Source organism: Rana temporaria, chromosome 1 (genome assembly GCF_905171775.1).
Source record: "Rana temporaria chromosome 1, aRanTem1.1, whole genome shotgun sequence".
Classification (NCBI taxonomy): Eukaryota; Metazoa; Chordata; class Amphibia; order Anura; family Ranidae; genus Rana; species Rana temporaria.
In genome coordinates, this window is record NC_053489.1 from 401,563,115 (window position 1) to 401,583,882 (window position 20,768).

General features: G+C 42.7%; 1 protein-coding gene across 3 annotated transcripts in view; it reads right to left on the reverse strand.

Annotated features, from left to right (window-relative positions):
- DOT1L (DOT1 like histone lysine methyltransferase) overlaps positions 1-20,768 on the reverse strand; it is a 240,690-nt gene that overhangs the window by 13,105 nt on the left and 206,817 nt on the right. For 2 of the 3 annotated variants that reach the window (XM_040323288.1, XM_040323279.1), the window contains 4 exons: positions 17,291-17,814; positions 9,582-9,787; positions 1,359-1,429; positions 595-1,239 (listed from right to left, as the gene is read on the reverse strand). In XM_040323288.1, the coding sequence (XP_040179222.1) occupies positions 595-1,239; positions 1,359-1,429; positions 9,582-9,787; positions 17,291-17,814 (1,446 nt within the window). The remainder of the gene's footprint in view (positions 1-594; positions 1,240-1,358; positions 1,430-9,581; positions 9,788-17,290; positions 17,815-20,768) is intronic. The other variant, XM_040323296.1, reaches the window with a different exon arrangement.

Genomic DNA, 20,768 nt, shown 5'->3' on the forward strand with positions numbered 1-20,768 from the left:
GCCAATACAGAGGAATTGTACATAGTTTCTTTGTGCGTATGGCCCGTCGGGCCTTGTTTGTATTTGTTATGACAAAAGCAATAAATACAACTTTTCAAAAAATAAAAATGGCATTCCAGGCAATAGCTTACTGCATAGAATATGTGTTTGGTACTTGACCTTTCAAAGCATTTGCAATTCTGTTAGGCCAGCCTAACAAATACCCAAGGCACAGTTAGGGACATTTTTTAATGAGATTTAGTGCTTGGTGACCTGAGGTGATGCTGCCGATTATTTTTCTGTATGAATAGGCCAGAGTCAACTTGGCTACAAACATGAACCAGGTATGTCATTAAACTGGTTATGTAGTGTTGGTGTGCGAATCACAGTAATGGCTGGACAGGGCTGCAAATCATTTGGGAGGTAAAAAATTGTAGGTGTACATTTAAACTTAATATTTAGCTGTTTGCATGAAGTTCCTCTTTAAGTAAAGCTACTAATCTCAACAATATTCAAAACTTACAACCCATCAAATGCATAGTTCCTTTCTTTATTGCATAAGCAGTACACTTCTACTACATACTGCTGCGTAGCTGGGAAGTGTGGTTCACTCACCTCCTACTGTTCCACCGGTCACTCCAGGCGATGTGAAACTGGCCATGCCATGGGAATTAGCTAGACGGCCAACTGGGCCAGTCACATGTACAGGCATGGAGCTGAAGAGAGACTGCAGAACTGAATTGCTGGCCATTGAAGTTAGGCCACCCTGCAGTGTAAGCTGGGAGCCAGTTGTCAGGTTGCTCAAGAGATGGTGGTGTGTTTGGAGGGGTGTAGAGACAGGGCCCTTCCCATTCAGTAAAACCCCTGTTCCCTGTGACATGAATAAGTTGCTGCCTCCTCGTCCCTCCCCATCCCTTTCCCGACTGCGAGGTGCTTTGGAGCGATCAACTCTTGAGCTTGGACCCCTCTCCTCTCTCTTTCCACCATCAGATGCCAACTTTTTACTCAGGAACAAGTTTGCCTCTGGTACTCTGCCCACGTCTGCTCGGGTGTGTTCGCCAAGACTGCTAGCTGACCCTGGGCTCATATCCCCAGAACCTCGACGAGCCCCATCACCAGATGAATAATGAGTACTGCAGCGTGGGGATGCTGCGGGGCTGTCAGGGGTGCGGCTGGGAGCTGCATCAGAGATCGGGGAGAAGGTGGATTTCCATTTGCCTACACTCTCGCAAGAGGATTTTCTGCTGGGGTACGGTAGACCTAAAGTGGTGGAGGGGAAAGCAAGGATCAATAATGGGGGAAAATGGTTTTGGTAAAGTCAGGAGGAAAAAAAAAAGAGCCAATGAAGAAAATGTCAGGAAATAGTTTTCAAGACCTACCTCTTTCTCCTTCACTCCTGTGTGGGGAATCTTTGCTCTCAAAACATAAACTAGAGCTCTTCCTGTCTGCTCTGTTAGGAGAAAATAAAAAAAAGTTAAGGGGACTCAATATCATAAAATAAAAAATTTGTGTTTATTGATACTTCAATTTATCAAAAGGTAGCAATAAAGAGACTTTGTCTCCACTAGTATCGCCTGATCACTAAACACTTTGTGTGCCACATGCATCAGGGCTCTTTTCTTGATAACTGTCCGATTATCTGCTTGTAAAAATAGACTTTGATCTAGCAGTGAGCAGCATGGGCCCAATTTTTGGAAATTTTCTTTGCAGAGTATCACAATTTGAGTAAAGTCTGACATCTACATTTCATGATATTCACACATTTCAGCAGAAACAATGGCAGGACGGATGTTTTACAATTGTGTACATTTTCAACCTTGTGAAATCTAACTTTATATTCATTTAAAAAAAAAGGTGATGTGCAACCTCTTTATTCACAAAAATACAAAGCTCCTATTCTGTATGGGGGTGTCAATGTGTTGCATATTGAAAATTTAAACAAGTCTCCAGTTTGTTGTGTCTGGTTGCTCAGGACACTGTAAAATAGTTAGGTCCTTGAGAGCACAGAAATGAAACAATTCATAACAGTGCCTAAAATAGTGACAATAAATGTTAAAAAAACAATACAGTCTTTTTGCATAAGATGGGAGACCTCAAAAGCACAGCTAGTAATACTGTCAAGGATATAAAAAAGATAAAACTACACAGTACTAGCTGTACACCTGTGTGTCTGGTGTTGTACAAATATACCAGCTTTAGTTGCAGCAATGAACACATTTAAACCATTTTTTTTAGTGTGGAGTGTTCAGAGAAGCACTGCCCAAATAAAAACAGTTATAGTTAGATGGCTCAGTAAACAATATATACCAAAAAGTGGGAAAAATATGTAAACCAAAAACACACAATGTGCATTTAAAAGGAAAAGCATGCAAAAAAAATAAAAATAAATAGCTGCTGCCTCAACTAACACAGATTAAGGCCTGGTTCACACTGGTACGATTTGAGATGTCAAAATTGACATCTCAAATCGGCGGCATTTGCCGCAATTGTCACTGTCCTAAATCGGTGCGACGCGGCATCTGCGGCGCTGCAACAATTTCAAAAAGTAGTTCCTGTACTACGTTTTGCGATTTCGGGCCGCGATTTACATTGACATCTGTGCAGAAACCTGCACAGATGTCTCTGAAATCGCGGCCGAAATCGGGACTGCCAGTGGGAGTGAAATCGTGCAGGTTCAGCTGAACTCGCACGGCTTCACTCCCGCAGCCCAGTGTGAACCTGGGCTTAGATTAACACAATATACACTAATCAGCTAAAATGTTATGATCACTTAAAAAGGTTAAATACATAACATTATCTTGTTACAATCAATGGTATCTGAAAGTGAGTGGGAAGTAAAGGTCTTGCCCCCAAGGTTAATGTGTTGAAGACAAAAAAAAAAAAACAGGATTTTTAAAACAGCTTACCTGTAAAATCCTTTTCTTGGAGTACACCACGGGACACAGAGCCTTTATCTTTACATAATGGGTTAAGGGTCACCAGCGGTGATTGGACACTGGCACAACCAATTGAAGACAGTTACCCTCCATATAACCCCTCCCACCAGGGAAGCGCCTCAGTTTTGTAGCAAGCAATAAGGTTCCCATAAGAAGGGGGGGGGGGGACCTCTGTGTCCGGTGGTGTACTCCAAGAAAAGGATTTTACAGGTAAGCCGTTTTAAAAATCCTGTTTTCTTTATCTTGCACCACGGGACACAGAGCCTTAATCTTTACATAATGGGACGTCCCAGAGCAATGCTCCATATGAAGGGGGGGAGACAAGCAGGCCGCCATGGACTAGAAGCTTTATACTGCTGCCTGCAGCACACTTTGCCCGAAGGTGGCATCCTCCTGTCCCCTTTCATGTCCACCTGATAAAATCTGGAAATTGTGTGGACTGAGGACCAAGTTGCAGCTTTACAGATCTGAGTCACCGAAGCCTGGTGGTGCACTGCCCATGAAGCACTTATCGTCATGGTAGAGTGCCCCTTAACAGAAAAAGGAGGAGTCCTATTCTTTAAACCATAGGCTTGAATAATTGTGTCGAAACCACCTGGAGATAGTGGATCTTGATGCCGTTTGTCCCTTCTTGGGACCATCTGGCAAAATAAACAAAACATCTGTTTTAAGTATTTGAGCGGTTGCCTGCAGATGCGCCTTTACTGCTCTCATGAGATCTAGAGAGTGTAATAATCTTTCCTCCGCTGTCTACGGATCCAAGAAAAAAGGAAGGCAGGACAATGTCCTGATTTAAATGAAAATCCGACACCACCTTAGGTAGGGCAGGATGGGGTCGTAGTACAATTTTGTCTTTATGACAAACTAAATAAGGCTCTTTACAGGAAAGAGCTGCTAATTCAGATACTCTTCTAGCCGAAGAGATGGCAATCAAAAAGGCCAACTTCCTGCTTAAAAGAATCAGTGGACTGTGGCGAATAGGTTCAAAGGGTTGCTTCTTCAACACTGATAATACTAGATTCAGATCCCATGGGCACAAGGGAGACTTGACTGGCGGATTGATCCGCAGTACTCCCTGAATGAAGGCCCGCACTAGGGAATGAGATGCCAGTGGTCTTTGAAAGAAGACTGATCGAGACGATATTTCAGCCTTAATGGTACCAAGGACTCATTTCATATCCACTCCTAGCTGGCAAAAGGCAAGAATCCTATTTATGTCATATCTTTGAGGTTTCTATTTGTTGGTTTCACACCATGAAACATATGCCTTCCAGACTCTGTAAAAAATAAGTCTGAAAGCTGGCTTTCTGGCAATAATTGTAGAAAGCACTGGAGCCGAGATCCCTCTCTTCCTCAGAATGTGGGTCTCAGCAGCCAAACCGTCAAACTTAGCGTTTGTAAGGAAGGATGGAACACTGGACCTTGCAACAGCAGGTTGTAACGAAGCGGAAGCTTCCAAGGTGTTCCTACCACCATCTTTATGATCTCGGCGTACCAAGGTTTTCTGGGCCAATTTGGAGCCACTAAGATTACAGGAATTCGTTCCTTCTTGATCCTGCAGAGTAGCCTTTGTAAGAGAACGATCGGAGGAAACGCATAGATCAGTAAGAACCGATTCCATGGGACCACCAGAGCATCCGATGCGTAGGCCAGAGGATCTCTTGTCCTGGACACAAAGTGGTCGAACTTCCTGTTGAATCTGGAAGTCAACAGGTCTATATCCGGGGTCCCCCATCTCTGGCATATGGCCTGAAAGATCTCGGGGTGGAGAGACCACTCTCCTGGTGACAGCTGCTGGCGACTCAGATAGTCCGCTTGCCTGTTTTCTACCCCTGGAATGAGAATTGCAGAGAGACAAGGTATGTGTTCTTCTGCCCAAGTCAAAATTCGATTCACCTCCTGAGCGCCCTGCAGGTGCCTCCTTGGTGATTGATGTAAGCTACTGCAGTAGCATTGTCAGATTGAATCCGAACTAGGGTGGCCCTGCAACCTGCTTGTCCAGGTTTTGAGAGCCAAGTATTCTGCCTGAATTTCCAGTATGTTGACAGGCAGGCTTCTTTCGGTCATGGCCCAGGTTGCCTGGGCTGAAGCTTCTTCCAATACAGCACCCCAGCCTATTAGGCTTGCATCCGTAGACACCACCTTCCAGGTGACTGGGGGAAAGGATCTTCCTTTCCGCAAGTTTCTGGTTTTTAACCACAAACTGAAGCTTTGGCGCACCTGTGGAGACAGGCGCATGGGTAAATCCAGCGCTTTCATCTTCTTGTTCCAGGTAGTTAGAATACCATTTTGAAGTTGTCTTGAGTGAGACTGGGCATAAGGGATGGCCTCGAAGGAGGCTACCATCTTCCCCAATAGCCTCGTGCAAAGGCGAATAGATGGTCTTGTTTGCCTTGACCTTGTGGATCAGGTCCTTTAAGTGACTTGATCTATGGCTCTGGTAGGAATACCAGACTTTGGGCTGTGTCTATGATCATGCCCAAGTACTCTACCCTTCTTTGGGCTTGTAGAGGATTTTTGCAAGTTTACAATCCATCCTAAATGCTCCAGGTATCTTATAGTGGTGAGCACAGCGTGATCTAATTTTGCCACGGACTGATCTATAAATAGTAGACCGTCTAGTTAAGCTGTTATCGCTATGCCTTGTGCTCTGAGATTTGCCAACAGAGGGGCTACCCAAGTAAATACCCAAGGTGCGGTAGCCACACCAAAGGGCAGAGCCACAAACTGGAAGTGGCGATGTTCTACCGCAAACCTTAAGAATCTTTGGTGAGCGGGATGGATAGGCGCATGTAAATATGCGTCTTTGATGTCTATCGATGCCATGATCTCTCCGCCTTGTAGGGTGGCGACCACTGATCGAATAGTTTCCATTCGGAAATGGCGAATGTTCAGAAACTGATTTAGAGATCTTAGATCCAGAATGGGTCCGACATCTGTTTGGCTTTGGGATTACAAAGAGGTTTGAATAAAACCCTAAACCTTGCTCCTTTAGGGTACTTCTGTGATCACCCCTTGGGACAGCAAGTGATCCAATCCTTTGAAGAAGGACGTTCTTTTTAAAGGATCCTTGGAAAGCCTTGAGCTTCGGAACTGAGAAGGTGGGATCTCTCGAAATTCCAGCTTGTACCCTAGGGATATTGTGGATACTACATATCCATCCTGGATTTCTGTCTGCCATGCCGCTGAAAACGGACGAAGCTGCCCCCCCACTCGGCCGAGCAGGGGCGCCTCCGCATGCAGAGGCTTTGGGGCTTTGCTTTTTAGCCCTTGAACCCCACTCTTTCTTGTTTTTCTGGGCCAGGTCTTCTTTAGTTTTTGTGGCTGGCTAACATTGTACCTGTGATCTTAGCATTTGGGAAGCAGAAAAGAGTTCTTCTTAAATCCCTGATCCGTCCGACTCCACATCCCTGTCCTCTGTAGGTGTTACCTCATCCTCATCCTTCTCCTCTTCAGATCTTTCTGAAAGAGGATCTAAAACCGCCGAAGGAGATCTGCTCCGCTTTTTGTCCCCATGGCTGCAAAAAAAAGTGTCCTGAGTGACATATGTAGGCCCAGATGCCACTGGGGAAATGGTTACTGCTGATAGTGGCAATGGCTCCTCCTGTATTGGTATATCAGGATTTACAGGGGAGGAAGGTACCGAGCAGGTATGGCTAGAGCCTCCTGTCTCAGGCGGCGGTGCTTTCTTGTCCCTCTTAGTCCCTGAATTCTTTCTAAGGGAAGACATATTACCAAGCAACAAGCCGAGGTACCAACAGCATATACTACTGTGCTCAGTTTAGCAATATACATAGTATAATATACAACTTAAACACACAGTTTCACGCCAAAGAGTGGGTGTCTCTCTTGGTAGTGGCCTACCAAACCACCTAGAGCTTGCGTGCCCCTTCTGTTGCTGCTGTGTCCCCAAGGGAAGAGCTGCCAGCCTCCACGATCCTCTGGCTCCTGTTTGAGCGCCATCTTTTGAAGCCACGTGCCCGCGCCTGTGCATGCTCAGATCCTCCTTCCCCTGCCGGTAAAGCGTGCCCCGTGCGTGCGACCTAGGGCATTATGGCGGCTGTGAGGGATCAGGGAGAGCCTCCCCCTGCTTATTCCATGCGGCTTTCTATTCAGCGTTTTAGGAGGATAGGAGCTGTGGCGTGTTTATGCAGAGCTCTGCAGCGGAAGGAATGTGCCTTGTCCTACGGATCTGACATTGTTGCAGAGTGAGGTGAGTGAAACTCAGCTCTTTACTCCTTCTAGTGGCCAAAAAAGAGAAGACACCCTACTCATAGTTTGAAAAGGATCCTTAACCACTTTAAGACCCGGACCAAAATACAGCTTAAGGACCAGGCCCCTTTTTGCAAATCGGGACTGCGTCGCTTTAACAGACAATTGCGCGGTCGTGCGACGTGGCTCCCAAACAAAATTGGCGTCCTTTTTTTCCCACAAATAGAGCTTTCTTTTGGTGGTATTAGGTCACCTCTGCGGTTTTTATTTTTTGCGCTATAAACAAAAATAGAGCGACAATTTTGAAAAAAATTCAATATTTTTTACTTTTTGCTATTAAAAATATCACCCAAAAATATATATAAAAAACTTTTTTTTCCCTCAGTTTAGGCCGATACATATTCTACCTATTTTTGGTAAAAAAAAAAAAAAAATCGCAATAAGCGTTTATCAGTTGGTTTTCGCTAAATTTATAGCGATTACAAAATAGGGGATAGTTTTATTGCATTTTTATTGGCAGCGATCAGCGATTTTTTTCGTGACTGCGACATTATGGCGGACACTTCGGACAATTTTGACACATTTTTGGGACCATTGTCATTTTCAAAGCAAAAAATGCATTTAAAATGCATTGTTTACTGTGGAAATGACAGTTGCAGTTTGGGAGTTAACCACAGGGGGCGCTGAAGGGGCTGTCACCTAATGTGTGTTTACAACTGTAGGGGGGTGTGGCTGTAGGTGTGACGTCATCGATTGTGGATCCCTATAAAAGAGATCACACAATCGATGACACCACCACAGTGAAGAACTGGAAAGCCGTGTTTACAAACAGCTCTCCCCGTTCTTCAGCTCCGGGGACCGATCGCGGGACTCCAGCGGCGATCGGGTCCGCGGGTCCCGGAGCTTCGGACCGGGTCGCGGGAGCGCGCCCGCGACCCACGGCTGGGCTTAAAGATCAACGTACATATACGTTGATGTGCCCAGCCGGGCCATTCTGCCGACGTATATCGCCGTTAGGCGGTCCTTAAGTGGTTAAGCTTGTTCTTAGGATTGTTTTTCCCTTACCTTTACACCCGCCGCAGGTTTTTTGACGGCACCAATCTTCACCCATCTCGGTGGGTTTTGTGTGCCAACCTTCAGGGATATGGGTTCCTATTTAATGGATACCTCTCCCCTGGGCCTTGTAAAAGACTCCAACCAGGACTTTTAGCTGCCGTAGCGAAAGTGCTGGACCCCAAAGCCCAGTCCTCCAAAGAGAGACCTTACAGGCGACGCCTCGTCCAGGAGGCCCGGATCCCATCCAGTTTCAGCATAACTATTAGCGTCTTGGATCGATCCCAAAGCATAGCTCCTTCTCCCCCAGGAGGGTCTTCTTAAGCAGCGCTATCCTTAGCACATCCTCGCGTGGTCAACACCTTTTAGACACTGGCGAAAAAACTGAGGTGCTTCCCTGATGGGAGGGGAGATATGGAGGGGAACTGTCTTCAATTGGTTGCGAGTGTCCAATCACCGCTGGTGACCCTTAACCCATTATGTAAAGATAAAGGTTCTGTGTCCCGTGGTGTACGATAAAGAAAATGGGCATCGTAATTTGTTGTGTATGCATAGCTACAGACCAGTCAGGGTGCCCATGCTAATCCACACCCACAGTCAAAATCACATACAATCGGCGGCATGCGAGACTCAAAACGGCACTACGGAACAATGCAATAAGGCGGCCTGTTTTTTTTACATCGTGTTAACGGCCATTTGAGTGTGCATCAATTACCTGGGGAAGTGATGGCACCATAATGCAGCATGGGAAGAAGGCAAGGCGGTGGAGACAGTGTGATGCTTTGGGCAATGTTCTTCTGTGAAACCTTGGGTCCTGAATATGTGGAAGTTATTTTGACACATACCACCTACCTAAACATTGTTGCTGACTTCATGGAAACTGATTTACTAATGGCCCAAAGCTGATTTGCCATGGTCAAGCAGACATCTTTCTGCCTGTTTTATGGGAAATCTCTCTAATTCATGAACAGCCATATGAAAATCTAAAGTGTAACTAAAGGCAAACGTCTTTTTTATTTTGAATAGTGCAAGGGAAGATTCCTTTTTACTTCTTGTACCACAGCCAAAACAGGAAGTGAGACGATATCCCTCGAAAGCGAGGGAATGCCAATCTGTCACCAGAACTAGTGTCCACATTGGATGATTTCCCCTCTATTACTGTTCTTGTGTCAACCCAAAATGTGGATATTTCTTTTACTTTCTATAACAGTAAACAAGACAAAATAGAGGGAGTGAATCTCCCCAACAGGGACACAGACGGCAATAAAAACTGAGAGGTGTTCTAATCCCTCTCATTTAAAAATCTGCAAGAGCCCCACAAAAGAGTTATGAACTGCAAATTCATGAACTAGGCAACCATTTTTAAATGATGTTCCTTTTTTTGGATGAAGAAATATTTACCTTGTACTGTGGACCTCCTCATCAGATTCCATCTCATCTTCTGTTGTGAGAGGTGAGTAATGAACCCCATTAGTTGGCAGTAAGGGTTTCTCTTTTTTTAAAACTGGTGGCAATTCATGATCATGGTATGGGGCAGGGGAACTTTTCAGCGAGTTTTCTGGAGATGAAATAGCAGTGATCTCCAAAGGTTGATTAATGTTATTTACCTAGAAAATAAGTAATATTTAATGACAGATTATCTAAGCGTTAAAAGTATAAATTAGTGCCCATATATAAAAAATACAAAAATTATGTTTCTGTGTTTAATGTTAATCTGTTTTAGATTTTATCTGCTAAATCACCCTATTTTTTTTTGTACTGTAAAATTATTTTATTGGAGTCCATTGAGGGATACAGGAAGTCTAGTACTGTTGGTTATACTGTCCCCTACAGGTGGGTTTGACACTTGCAAACAAAAAAAAAAAAAATTGTAGGCCAGTCCAGGATAATCCTGCCTACTCTCAAGCATGCCTGTTTTGAAGTCGTACAAAGAACATGATTAAGCAAAAAAAGGATGGGACCTGTGTCCCTCAATGGACTCCAAGAAAAGGATTTTACGGCGAGTACAATAAAGGAGTAATTTCATACTTGTTCATTGAGGAACAAAGGAAGTCTTGTACTGTTGGGACATCAAAAAACTGTTAAGCGAAGGGGTGGCATAATGCAAACAAGCCCACAAAAAAAGAAATAGGATCTGCCAGCAGCTCAAAGCCACCTGAAGGACCTTGAGCCTGAAGCTGGCATCAGATTAGGCCTGAACATTCACCTGGTAAAACTTGGAGAACATGTGAATCTGAGAAACTGATTTTTAGCTGAAGAGCCCAAGAGGTGGGGTGAGCCCCGACAGGAGTGACGTTTGATCCTTAAGACCATAAGCTTGAATGATGGTCTGTCTCAGCTATTTAGAAAGGGTGGAAAGAGAAGCTGGGGACCATCATGAATGGCAGTCAATCTTTATGAAAGGCAGTTTCTGAGAGATAAAACCAACAGCCAAAGCTACATACAAGCATTTAAATTAGATTTCTTTCAGATTATCTGGAGTCAGACAGAAGAAGAGCAGAAGAACAATTTTCTGGTTGAAGTGAAATGTTAAAACAGCTTTAGGTAGAAAAGAAGGTCTTGGGTTCAACACTAACTAGATCCTTATGCAAGAACAGAAAGGTTTTTTTTTTTTATAAAAGAAAGCCTCCAATACATATGCTCAGCATGCAGAGGTAATGGCGACGCACATCTGCGTCATATTCACACAGATCTGGAAATTAGTAAACTATAAGCCCCCATCTGCCACTGCAACAGGGACTTCTAGTTCACATTTTAACAAGATAATATGAACAATCTGGCAGAGCCAGGAAAATCTGTAAAAAGTCTTACCAGGTCAGAGTACATCTCCCTGGGCAAGACGGGAACTAGGACGACAAGAAAGACCATTATCTCAATCCTGTGAAGCCAATGCAGAAGTGTCAGGGGATGAAATGTGTAGATCAGGAAGCAACCACAGGCTCCACTGCTAGAGTATCCCTATACCTGGCGACAAACAAGTCTGTAGTTAAGCATTTAGGCCAGGAGATCTGAATAAAGAGCCACCCACCTGTAACAGGTCCTGGAACACTTTTGGGTATGGGGACAACAACCCCTGGGTCCAGGTGCTGCTACTAGAGGTCGTCTACATCCTGGGTATGAACAGGTGGCAGGTGGTAACTAACAAGGCTGCAACATGAAGTTATGCCTAGGACAGGATTGACCCCTCTTGCTGCAGCAAGACTTCGGTTTCCTACCTGTTGGTTAAAGTATGCCCATATTGTGGCATTGTCTTACTAAAACCAAATTAGAAAACCTTTCCTGTTGTGGGGTCCAGCATTAAAAAGGGACAACTAAATTGCTCCACGTTCCACAATGCTGACCGAGAAAGGAGATTCTGCCAATTTCCAAATGCCTTGCACAGATAAGGTGCCCAGGACTCTACCCCAGCCTGACATGATTGTAAGGATCTTCCAGAAGACAGGACTTTCCTGACTCCAGAGCAGGATTCTTGAGTCACCAAGCTAGAGACCATCTGGTCTTCGTGGGCAAAGACGAATGAGTGTCCAAGGATTGGACTGACATGTCTCATGATGAAAAAAAAAAAAAAAGGTTATGTTGCGCATATCTGTAGTGGAACTTTGCAAATGAGACTGCCTTCTAATGTTGTTAAAATCAATCCCAGGACTTGCAGTATTTGCAAAAGCAAAGAGTCAGGCAGAATGAGATTTCCCAGACTTTGCCCCAAAGGCTTCTTCTGCTGAGGCAAACAAGTACTCTAAGCACTGGTGGCATCAGCACACAGCATCGAGAGTAGCTCCGAAGTGGCATTATCCCTCTCAGGTCATGTGGAGCAGATGTTCTCTTTGCATGCAGGCTCTGCAGCCCAGCACTTTAACACATTTACTGACGGACTCATACAAGAGATGAGGCAGGTGACCAACAACCCATCTATGCTGTAACTCAAGGCTGCAGACATAAGTTCCAAATGCTCTAAAACCAAAAAGGATTAACTGCCATATTGATCAGATCTCATGACAGCCTTAGACCAGTCAGTCGGGGTCTGACAGATTGAGGTTGCTGCACTGTCAAAGACAGGTTGTATTATAGAAACTAAAAGGGAGAACACAGGCCTAGAAAGGGCTTCCACAAGTTTATCAGTGAAGTACCTAAAGAGAGGCACATGCCTCCACATGAATAGTAGACCTTTTATTTTGCTGGGATACTGCATGATCCACAAAGGGGCAGCCCACTTTGTAACACATTCGGTCTCAAACCAGTACAAGGCTGGCAGGTGCTTGGGAGGTACAAACAGCTTGTCAGGATTGTTCCAGCCCCCACCCATAGAAGACTGTAAACAGTGGGTGCACCAGAATTGCAGGGGTCGTGGACCCTTAGGGAACCCACACAGACAGTACTGATAGAGGTCACCGGCTGCTCATGTTTAAAAGGGGTATGCACCACTTCAATAAGAGCTGAATCATTCTCTTTCAATTTGGGAGTAAAGGTAGGAGACTGAAATTCCTCAAACGCAGGTTCATCAAAAAACTGAAGAGACTCTGCATTAAAGTCTCAGCAGCGCCAATAGAGATTCTGCAGGAAAAGGTGCAGGAGCATGCTTATCACCTCTGCAGTCAGAGTCGGCAATAATGCTACTTAGCTCGAAGTCCTACATGAATGCAACAAAATCCTCCCTGGATGGAGCAGAGGTTGCCACAACTGAAGATGCTAGGGAAAACTCAAGACGATAGCATAGAATCTAGTAGAGGGTATAATTTAAGGCTTTTTGGCCAGGACCTCAGGGATGCAATGAAAGCAGCATGGCAAATGTTAGCTAGAAGCACTCGATTCAGTAGGACGGGTTCCTGTTTCTACCATGGGACATAATAAACCACAGGGCAACTTGGTTCCGGGTAAAAGGCAAGCCTCAGATACCCACTAACCCAAACACTGGGCGAAGGGGTAGGATCAGGCAGCCAAGGATGACCTCAGTGTTGGCAAGCAGGAAAAGTTGATCGAGAATCTGAGTTCTATGTGGCTTTTGCTAGCCGAAGCAGCAGCTTAAGGTGCTTCAAGGATGTATGCTGGAAAGGCTACAGAGCACATGCACTCCACCCAATAGATGACGTCATCATTCAATCCCTTAGTGTTAACACCTTCTACATAGCTTCTGGTGGTCAGACCAAATGGCTTACACACACACACTGGGAAAATGCTCAGTGGCTAATATTTACCAGTGCATGAAGGTCCAGAAAGCACCACATGCCGGAAACCCAGTGCCCAAGGGTCACATTCCAGGTTAGCCCTGCAATGTCCAAACCAAAAAAGGCCGATTACGACACTATTTATTCAAGCTGAGAAAAGGCTGATCTTGATAGTCGCTTAGAGATGAGACCAGCCCAAGAGCGATGTGATTCTTTTCTCAGCAGTGCTATAGTAAAGATGCTCATCTTTCTAGTACAAAAAGCCAAATCTGAGGTAAGCTGGGAGTAGATTTGCAGGGCTGATCTACAATTTTGTGTGTGTACAAATCTCCAGTAGGCAGCAGGGACACTACAAGACTTCTTGTGTCCTTCAATGGACATTTAAAAAAAAATAAAAAAAATAGCATTATATATGCTTTGAATAAGGTAAAGGTGATGAGCACAATTATGCACTAACCATAATAGGACAGTGAAACACTGATTCAATAAGCAAACAAACCATAAAAATCCATGTGGTGAAACCAAAAATTAGCAAAATTACTATGAATAAATAATAACCTAGAGTATGTAAATTCAAACTCCTAAAAATGTCTAAGCTCACAAAAGAGTGAACTTATAAAATTAAATAAACTGAAGAAAAAACTTCAAAGTGAACATGTGATGTAAGTGAATAATTCCACAGAAAAAATTCATCCAAAACGACTGCCAAATGGAGTAAATAATACGATGATCAAGCTGAGTCTTCACAAGTATTGAGCTCACAGAGCACTTACCTCTCTGATGTGGGAAAATAGCCTGAAGAGATCCTTAAGCCAGGTATATGGAGACTGGAGTGTCCTCTCAACTGTATGTAGAATCTTGGTCTTCGACAATATGGAGACTCGCAGAGGGATGTGGATGGATTACCAAAGAAAAAGAAGAATATAGACTCCCATCGTGAAGTATATCAAAATTAAATGGGGATTTATTGAGACTAAAAATATGCTTACAAGCATGTAAAGCAAAAAACGCCAAATCCAAACACTTCCGGTCGGACGAACGGGGTTTCGCGTCACTTCCGGTCACGTCTGGCTCGTACCTTATACGTTACGTCACGACACGCGACTTCATCAGAGGCTTCCGATTGGCTGAGCGATACTTCCTTATATATGCCAATAAGCGGAAATAGATCCGCGGCCATTTTGAGGACTGAATGTGTTCTCAAGCTATCGCGGCCATTTTTCATATGGGAAACAGTAATGGGCAAGATTTAAATTGCATTAGGAATAATTAAAACGAATCTTTGGTGATCGACAACTCATTATTAGAGAAATATTTACGATTCCCATCAACCTTACAAGGAAGATGAAAAATATCCTGATCCCAAAGAGTAATCTAATCAAGGAAATAAAATAAATAGAAACATTCGACATAGTGCCGATTAACGATAAAGTATCAACATCCTGAGAATCATTACATTGGCTAATATTAAAATGTATTAATAAGATTTATTAAAATACTTAAAATATAAGTGTGTGGTAAATGGAAATCTCCATCACAAACTATTAAAAATGGGATGAAAAAATGGTTAGAAAAAACCTGAATGGATAATAACTGGGGGAAATACATTATTGTAATCCCTATACCATGACCAGCAAGTCGTCCAAATGCTGGATAATCATAGCATAAGCTATAAATTATGGATAGACTAGACAGGAGTGAACCCATAACCCCATCCGATAACAATATGGTAATTATATTCTTTTTATTCGGTAATCCATCCACATCCCTCTGCGAGTCTCCATATTGTCAAAGACCAAGATTCTACATACAGTTGAGAGGACGCTCCAGTCTCCATATACCTGGCTTAAGGATGGATCTCTTCAGGCTATTTTCCCACATCAGAGAGGTAAGCGCTCTGTGAGCTCAATACTTGCGAAGACTCAGCTTGATTATCGTATTATTAAATCTTCGGTTTATTAAATTTTATAAGTTCACTCTTTTGTGAGCTTAGCCATTTTTAGGAGTTTGAATTTACATACTCTGGGTTATTATTTATTCATAGTAATTTTGCTAATTTTTGGTTTCACCACATGGATTTTTATGGTTTGTTTGCTTATTGAATCAGTGTTTCACTGTCCTATATTGGTTAGTGCATAATTGCGCTCATCACCTTTACCTTATTCATACCACTTGTTTTGTCGTTAGCACATTTAGATTTGAGCAGCAGTTTGTTTGATTGCACACATATATAATTTAAATGTTCATTCATTTTCACCGTTGGCTAGCGCTTAAGATTATACTTTCTATTATATATGCTTTATTGTACAGTGCACTAAAAGATGGCTATATACCATATTTATCGGCGTATAACAAGCACCTTCATTTTAAGAGGGAAATTTCAGGAAAAAAATCGAAATTTTAAATAAAGTACTCTGAAGCAAAATAAGGGTCATTGCCCATTAATGCAGCCTGATCAATGCCTATCTGCGGCCTCAAAATTGCCCATCAATGCAGCTTGATCAATGCCTATCTGCAGCCTCACCATTGCCTATCAATGCAGCTTAATCCATGCCCATTTGTAGCCTCACAATTGCCCACCAATTCAGCTTGGTTAATGCCCATCTGCAGCCTCCCAATTGCCATAAATGCAGCCTGATCAATGCCCAGCTCAGGGAGGGGGGCGGGATGAGTGCCCTCAGTTTACTCAGCAGCCTCTTTAATACAAAGTCCTCCTGGGCCGGCTTCTATGATAGACAGAACATTGGTCCAATGCCAGCCCAGGAGACGGGATTTCCTATTACAGAGGCCGTTGAGTAAGCAGGAGATTCTCGCTGTATGTAATCTTGACAGCGCTCGTCCCGCCCCCCTCCCCGTTCTCTCCGAGGCAGCCCAAATTGCAGTATTGGCGTATAACACGCACACACTGTTTGCAACCGATTTGCAGCGTAAAAAAGTGAGTGTTATACGCTAATAAATACAGTATATACACACAGAATACTCTGACATGTTATGATAAAAACAGAGACTTATGGGCAGAATCAAGTCTGCATAACAATGTCTCTCTGTCTAACGCTCAGGGGCTGTTTGTCATGTTTTTATCATAACACGCCAGAGTATTGATGTATATATAGCCATCTTTTAGCGTATTGTACAATAAAGCATATTGTTTTTATAATAAATATTGTGTGCTGGTGCATTAAAAACCCACGGGAGAACATTTGTGTTTACTTTGCTATTGGGGATGTAGCAGCCTTTGCTCTAGGCAGGCTCACCTTCCCCTTTTCCTTTATGTATTTGAGGTTTACTCTTACTTGCTGTCCAGTAAAACCAATGTCAAGGGGACAGTAAGTAAAAAAAAATGTTGCAAACGGAGCCCCATATAAAAACTCAGATGTTCTAATCCTTCCCCCACTTAAAACAAATCATTTTTACATTATAGACAGACATACAAGGCGTTTATCTGGTGCAATATTTTAATACATACTCAGCAATCATGAGGAAAAAATGCATTCTTAGAATTAGGTTACACAACAAACCTGTTAACTAGAGAATGTTCACTTCCAAGCAGTACCTTATTTAAAGGCAAAGTTCACTTTCCTGGAAAAAAATATAATAAATGCCCATATTATTGCAGGAAAAAGTGCATTTATTATTTTTTTCAGCAGAGCATCAGTAGATCACAGGTGCAGTGTCAGGCTCGTGCAGACACCTCCAGCTTTCTTGCCTGTTCCTCTGTACAGACTGTCTGTTGGACAGCTTGAGGTAGTGTGAATGGGCAACAAAGGTGCTCATCAGTGCCCTCAGAGTTGATTGAGAACTACATGCAGTCTGCCGTGGGTATACATTATGCCCTACACATGGGTATACCGTGCAACATACATTAAAAAGTGAACTTAGCCTTTAAAAAGGAACCAAAACCAAACGTGTATTGCCAATATCGAATACTATTTAACAGTGATTATTTACCATTGAGTTGATACTCATTGGAGATCCTGAAGTATAGCCACTCAGTCCAAAAGATGGATGGTATCTACGTTTAGGAGAAACTACCAGGCTGTAGTTTCCTGCAGAGGACCTTTTGCGTCGGCTCCCTTTCCTCCTGCCATCCTGACCTGGGCCACTCTCCATCCGAATAGTTGCTGTCAATGGACTATGTTTATTTGATGGTGACCTCCCTGAGGAGCTTCCGCCACTAGTTATAGTGAAAATGATTCGCCTCTTGGCCTCCACTTCTGCATCGCTGGTATAAAAGTCTCCATCACCAGAGATCTTACTTGGATCTGGAAACCCATGGGGACTATCAGACATGTGATAGTGAGCAGGTGAGCGCTGAGAGGACTGCTGGTGATGTGAAGGGGTGGAACTTCTAGATCCCCCAGAGTTTGAAAGAGTGCCTGAATTAGAAGAATCATCCATGCAGTCAGTCTCTGATCCATGGCTGTTCAAAACTGGTCCATTAAGAGAACTTGACCAGGTTGGGTAAAAGAAACCTAAAGTCAAGAGAAAATAGTTTAATTTGGGAAAAAGCAAAGAAACAAAAAATAAATAAATAAAATAAAAACTATGAACTTGATTTACTTTTTAGTTTAAAATCAAAGAATGGTTTCTGAAACAATGTCATTGACTAAATCGCAGATGAATCGACATTTGCCAAGTTTAGCAAGAACAGCCTGGTGTTCAATCTGTATGTGGCCACAGCCGATCAACTTCTGTCGAAACTAGCTTTTTTGGAAATATGATCAGCGGCTGCAGGGCAATGACTGAATTGGAAGCAAAGAGACCCTGCTGTCAGAATATGTCTCAGCAGGGAAGATTTCGCTATCCCCCAAAATTTGTGGATGGAGGCATGAATAAAAAGAAAAACAAACAAAAAAACAAAAGCAAAATGACACATACATGGCCAACCAAAAGGATTGGGACTTAAATCAGTTTAACCCTAGAGAAAATGTTGTCATTTGTGCACTTATGTAACAATTACAATTTTTCACCTACGTTGGGAAAGTGATTGGAGGCTACACAGCTGCTGCATCACTTTCACGTCAAAAAAGATAACTAGTTAACCAACATACAGCAGTCTTTCTCAAATAGGGTTCCTCCAGAGGTTAAGGGTTTCTTGAGCAAATTCAGACTCTCTTAAGTAATTAGTCACATCAGTGATCTTTTTAGCCTTTAACAATAAGGGGCATTCTTCCAACTGACTACAAATGTAAAAATCATTCTACCCAGTTGCAACACGTATAAAGGGGCTCTTTTCTGACTTACTCCCCCAGTCACCACCAATATAAAGGTGATCCTTTTCCCACTGATCACCAATCTAAGGTGACCCATCTGCTCTGACCATCCATGGGAGGTGTGACAGGAAGTCAGGTAAATCTGTGGGTGTTGACACAGACGGGACATACATGTCTGCCTTGTTTAGACAATATACCAATTGTTATTAGGCGTCGGCTGCAAAAGTAGCCAGAAAAGGTCTAAGGGCGTTAAAAAACTTCAGCTGTTCAGAATGAGGCAATTAAGGCCTCTATAAGTAATCCAGAGGATTACCACTGAATTGCTGCATCCTGAGGCTTTCTGAGTGAAAGAGCAGGAGCTGAAAGTCTTCTGAGGAGGTGAGAAGGTGATTGATTTTTCTGTGTGATAAAAATCAAAAAGACTATTGTTTTTCTGCTGTATGACCAGCAGTGTCTGCCCAGCACTAGGCTGTGCCAGACTCCATAGATAGGTTCCTGTGTGGTGAAGATAGACGCCCCAAATGGCCAGGGTTTATTTTATGTTTGATTTATGCTGTTTGGATGCTTGCACTTGTTTCCAGCAAGATGGAAGAATAAACACAAACCTTTGCTTTCAACCGTCTTCGACTGCCTGTCTGTATAAATTCAGTGTGTAGTGAACCCATCCAAGGGGTCACACACCCCGCTACCGAGGTAACCCCTTACAGAGGGAACAGCCTTACTGACCACCAATGTAAGGTGTCGCTATACTAACTACTGATAAGAGACCACTTGACTTACCACCTATACTAGGGGGCAGTTTCAGTTGACTATAATAGAAAGTGGGCATTTCCCCACTGACCAGTGACCACCAATGTAATTTAACACTACAGTGTTAGTTTTCTGCCCATAATGATTTATTTTATATTTTCTAAATGAAAATTTTATTGTATAGCACATCCCTGGGTACCAATACACCAAGTTCCTTATTTTTATATTGCAATTACCAGTTCCCATGTTAATATACAGCAAGATAGAACATTAGCAGGGGGTGCCTGAGATATCTGAGATATCTCAAGGGTTCTTCCAAGCTAAAAAGAAAGGATGCTATACAAACATATTTATTAAAGAATTTGTTTACTAGCTGTGTCAGTGCACAAAACAGTGTAACAGTGCCTACTAATTGAATGTTCAACGTTTCCAAAAAAAAAAAAAGTTAACAAAATCATTTTGCTCACCTAGAAGCTTTTTACAGCTGAATTCCAGGTAGAATATAGATTAAAAAACAGTACATTTTGCTAATGCTAAAATACGAGGCAATTGTCAAAGTTGCATTCCTATTTCTTAGTTATACAGCATGTACGACTGTACAGATAGCATTCAACCCCTCCTAATTAGACTTACAAAGTGAACATTAATAAAAAGGCAAGACACCTTTGAGAAAGCACAGAGGGACACCAACCCGTCAGGTGGGCGGAGCGGAGCGGAATGACCTCCTCATGCATTGCGAGACACCATCTTGGATTTTTGTGGAAATGTATTACAAGCAGCCTATTGCTGATGTCTTGCTTTTTAATCGGCCACTTTGTCAGCAGAATATTTATTAAACAAACTTTTAAAGTTTTACGCTATGAAATACTCTGATTTCAGGATTTGCCAGGGATTTGAGTATTCCTTAAGCTGAATAGGAACCAATATGTGCAGATTGTTATTTATTTTTCCAGAAGTAGCTTTGAGGATAACCGCTACATTTAAACGTGCATTAGACCTCTTATTTGCATAAATAGCAAGTTCCATCTCTTGAGGAGATAGTACACTAGTTCTGGATACATTTTTCATAGCGAATAATCAACTGGCACAACGATACATTGGCTCTTAATTTTAAGTATTCAAAAGACACTAAGGTTTTCCTATCTGATTTATTATGCTAAATGTGATTGTCAACGCATGGTATGTTAACGCATGTCAATATTTACACACAAATGTTGTGGTGATAACTGGAGCCTTTCACCATTTCTCCTTTTTATTCTTTTTAGTATTGTGATTATTAGTTATGATATTAGTGTGGGCAGCTCTTGTTTTGTGGTATATTTTTACGTTTTTTTAATTTCGCGCACATTTGATTAGTTTGTAGCGCATTTATCCAACTGTACTGTAACTAAATGGACTTTAAACACTGCATTTTTAAACTATAACTAAATCTGCTACACAAAATTTATGAGTTACATTTTAAT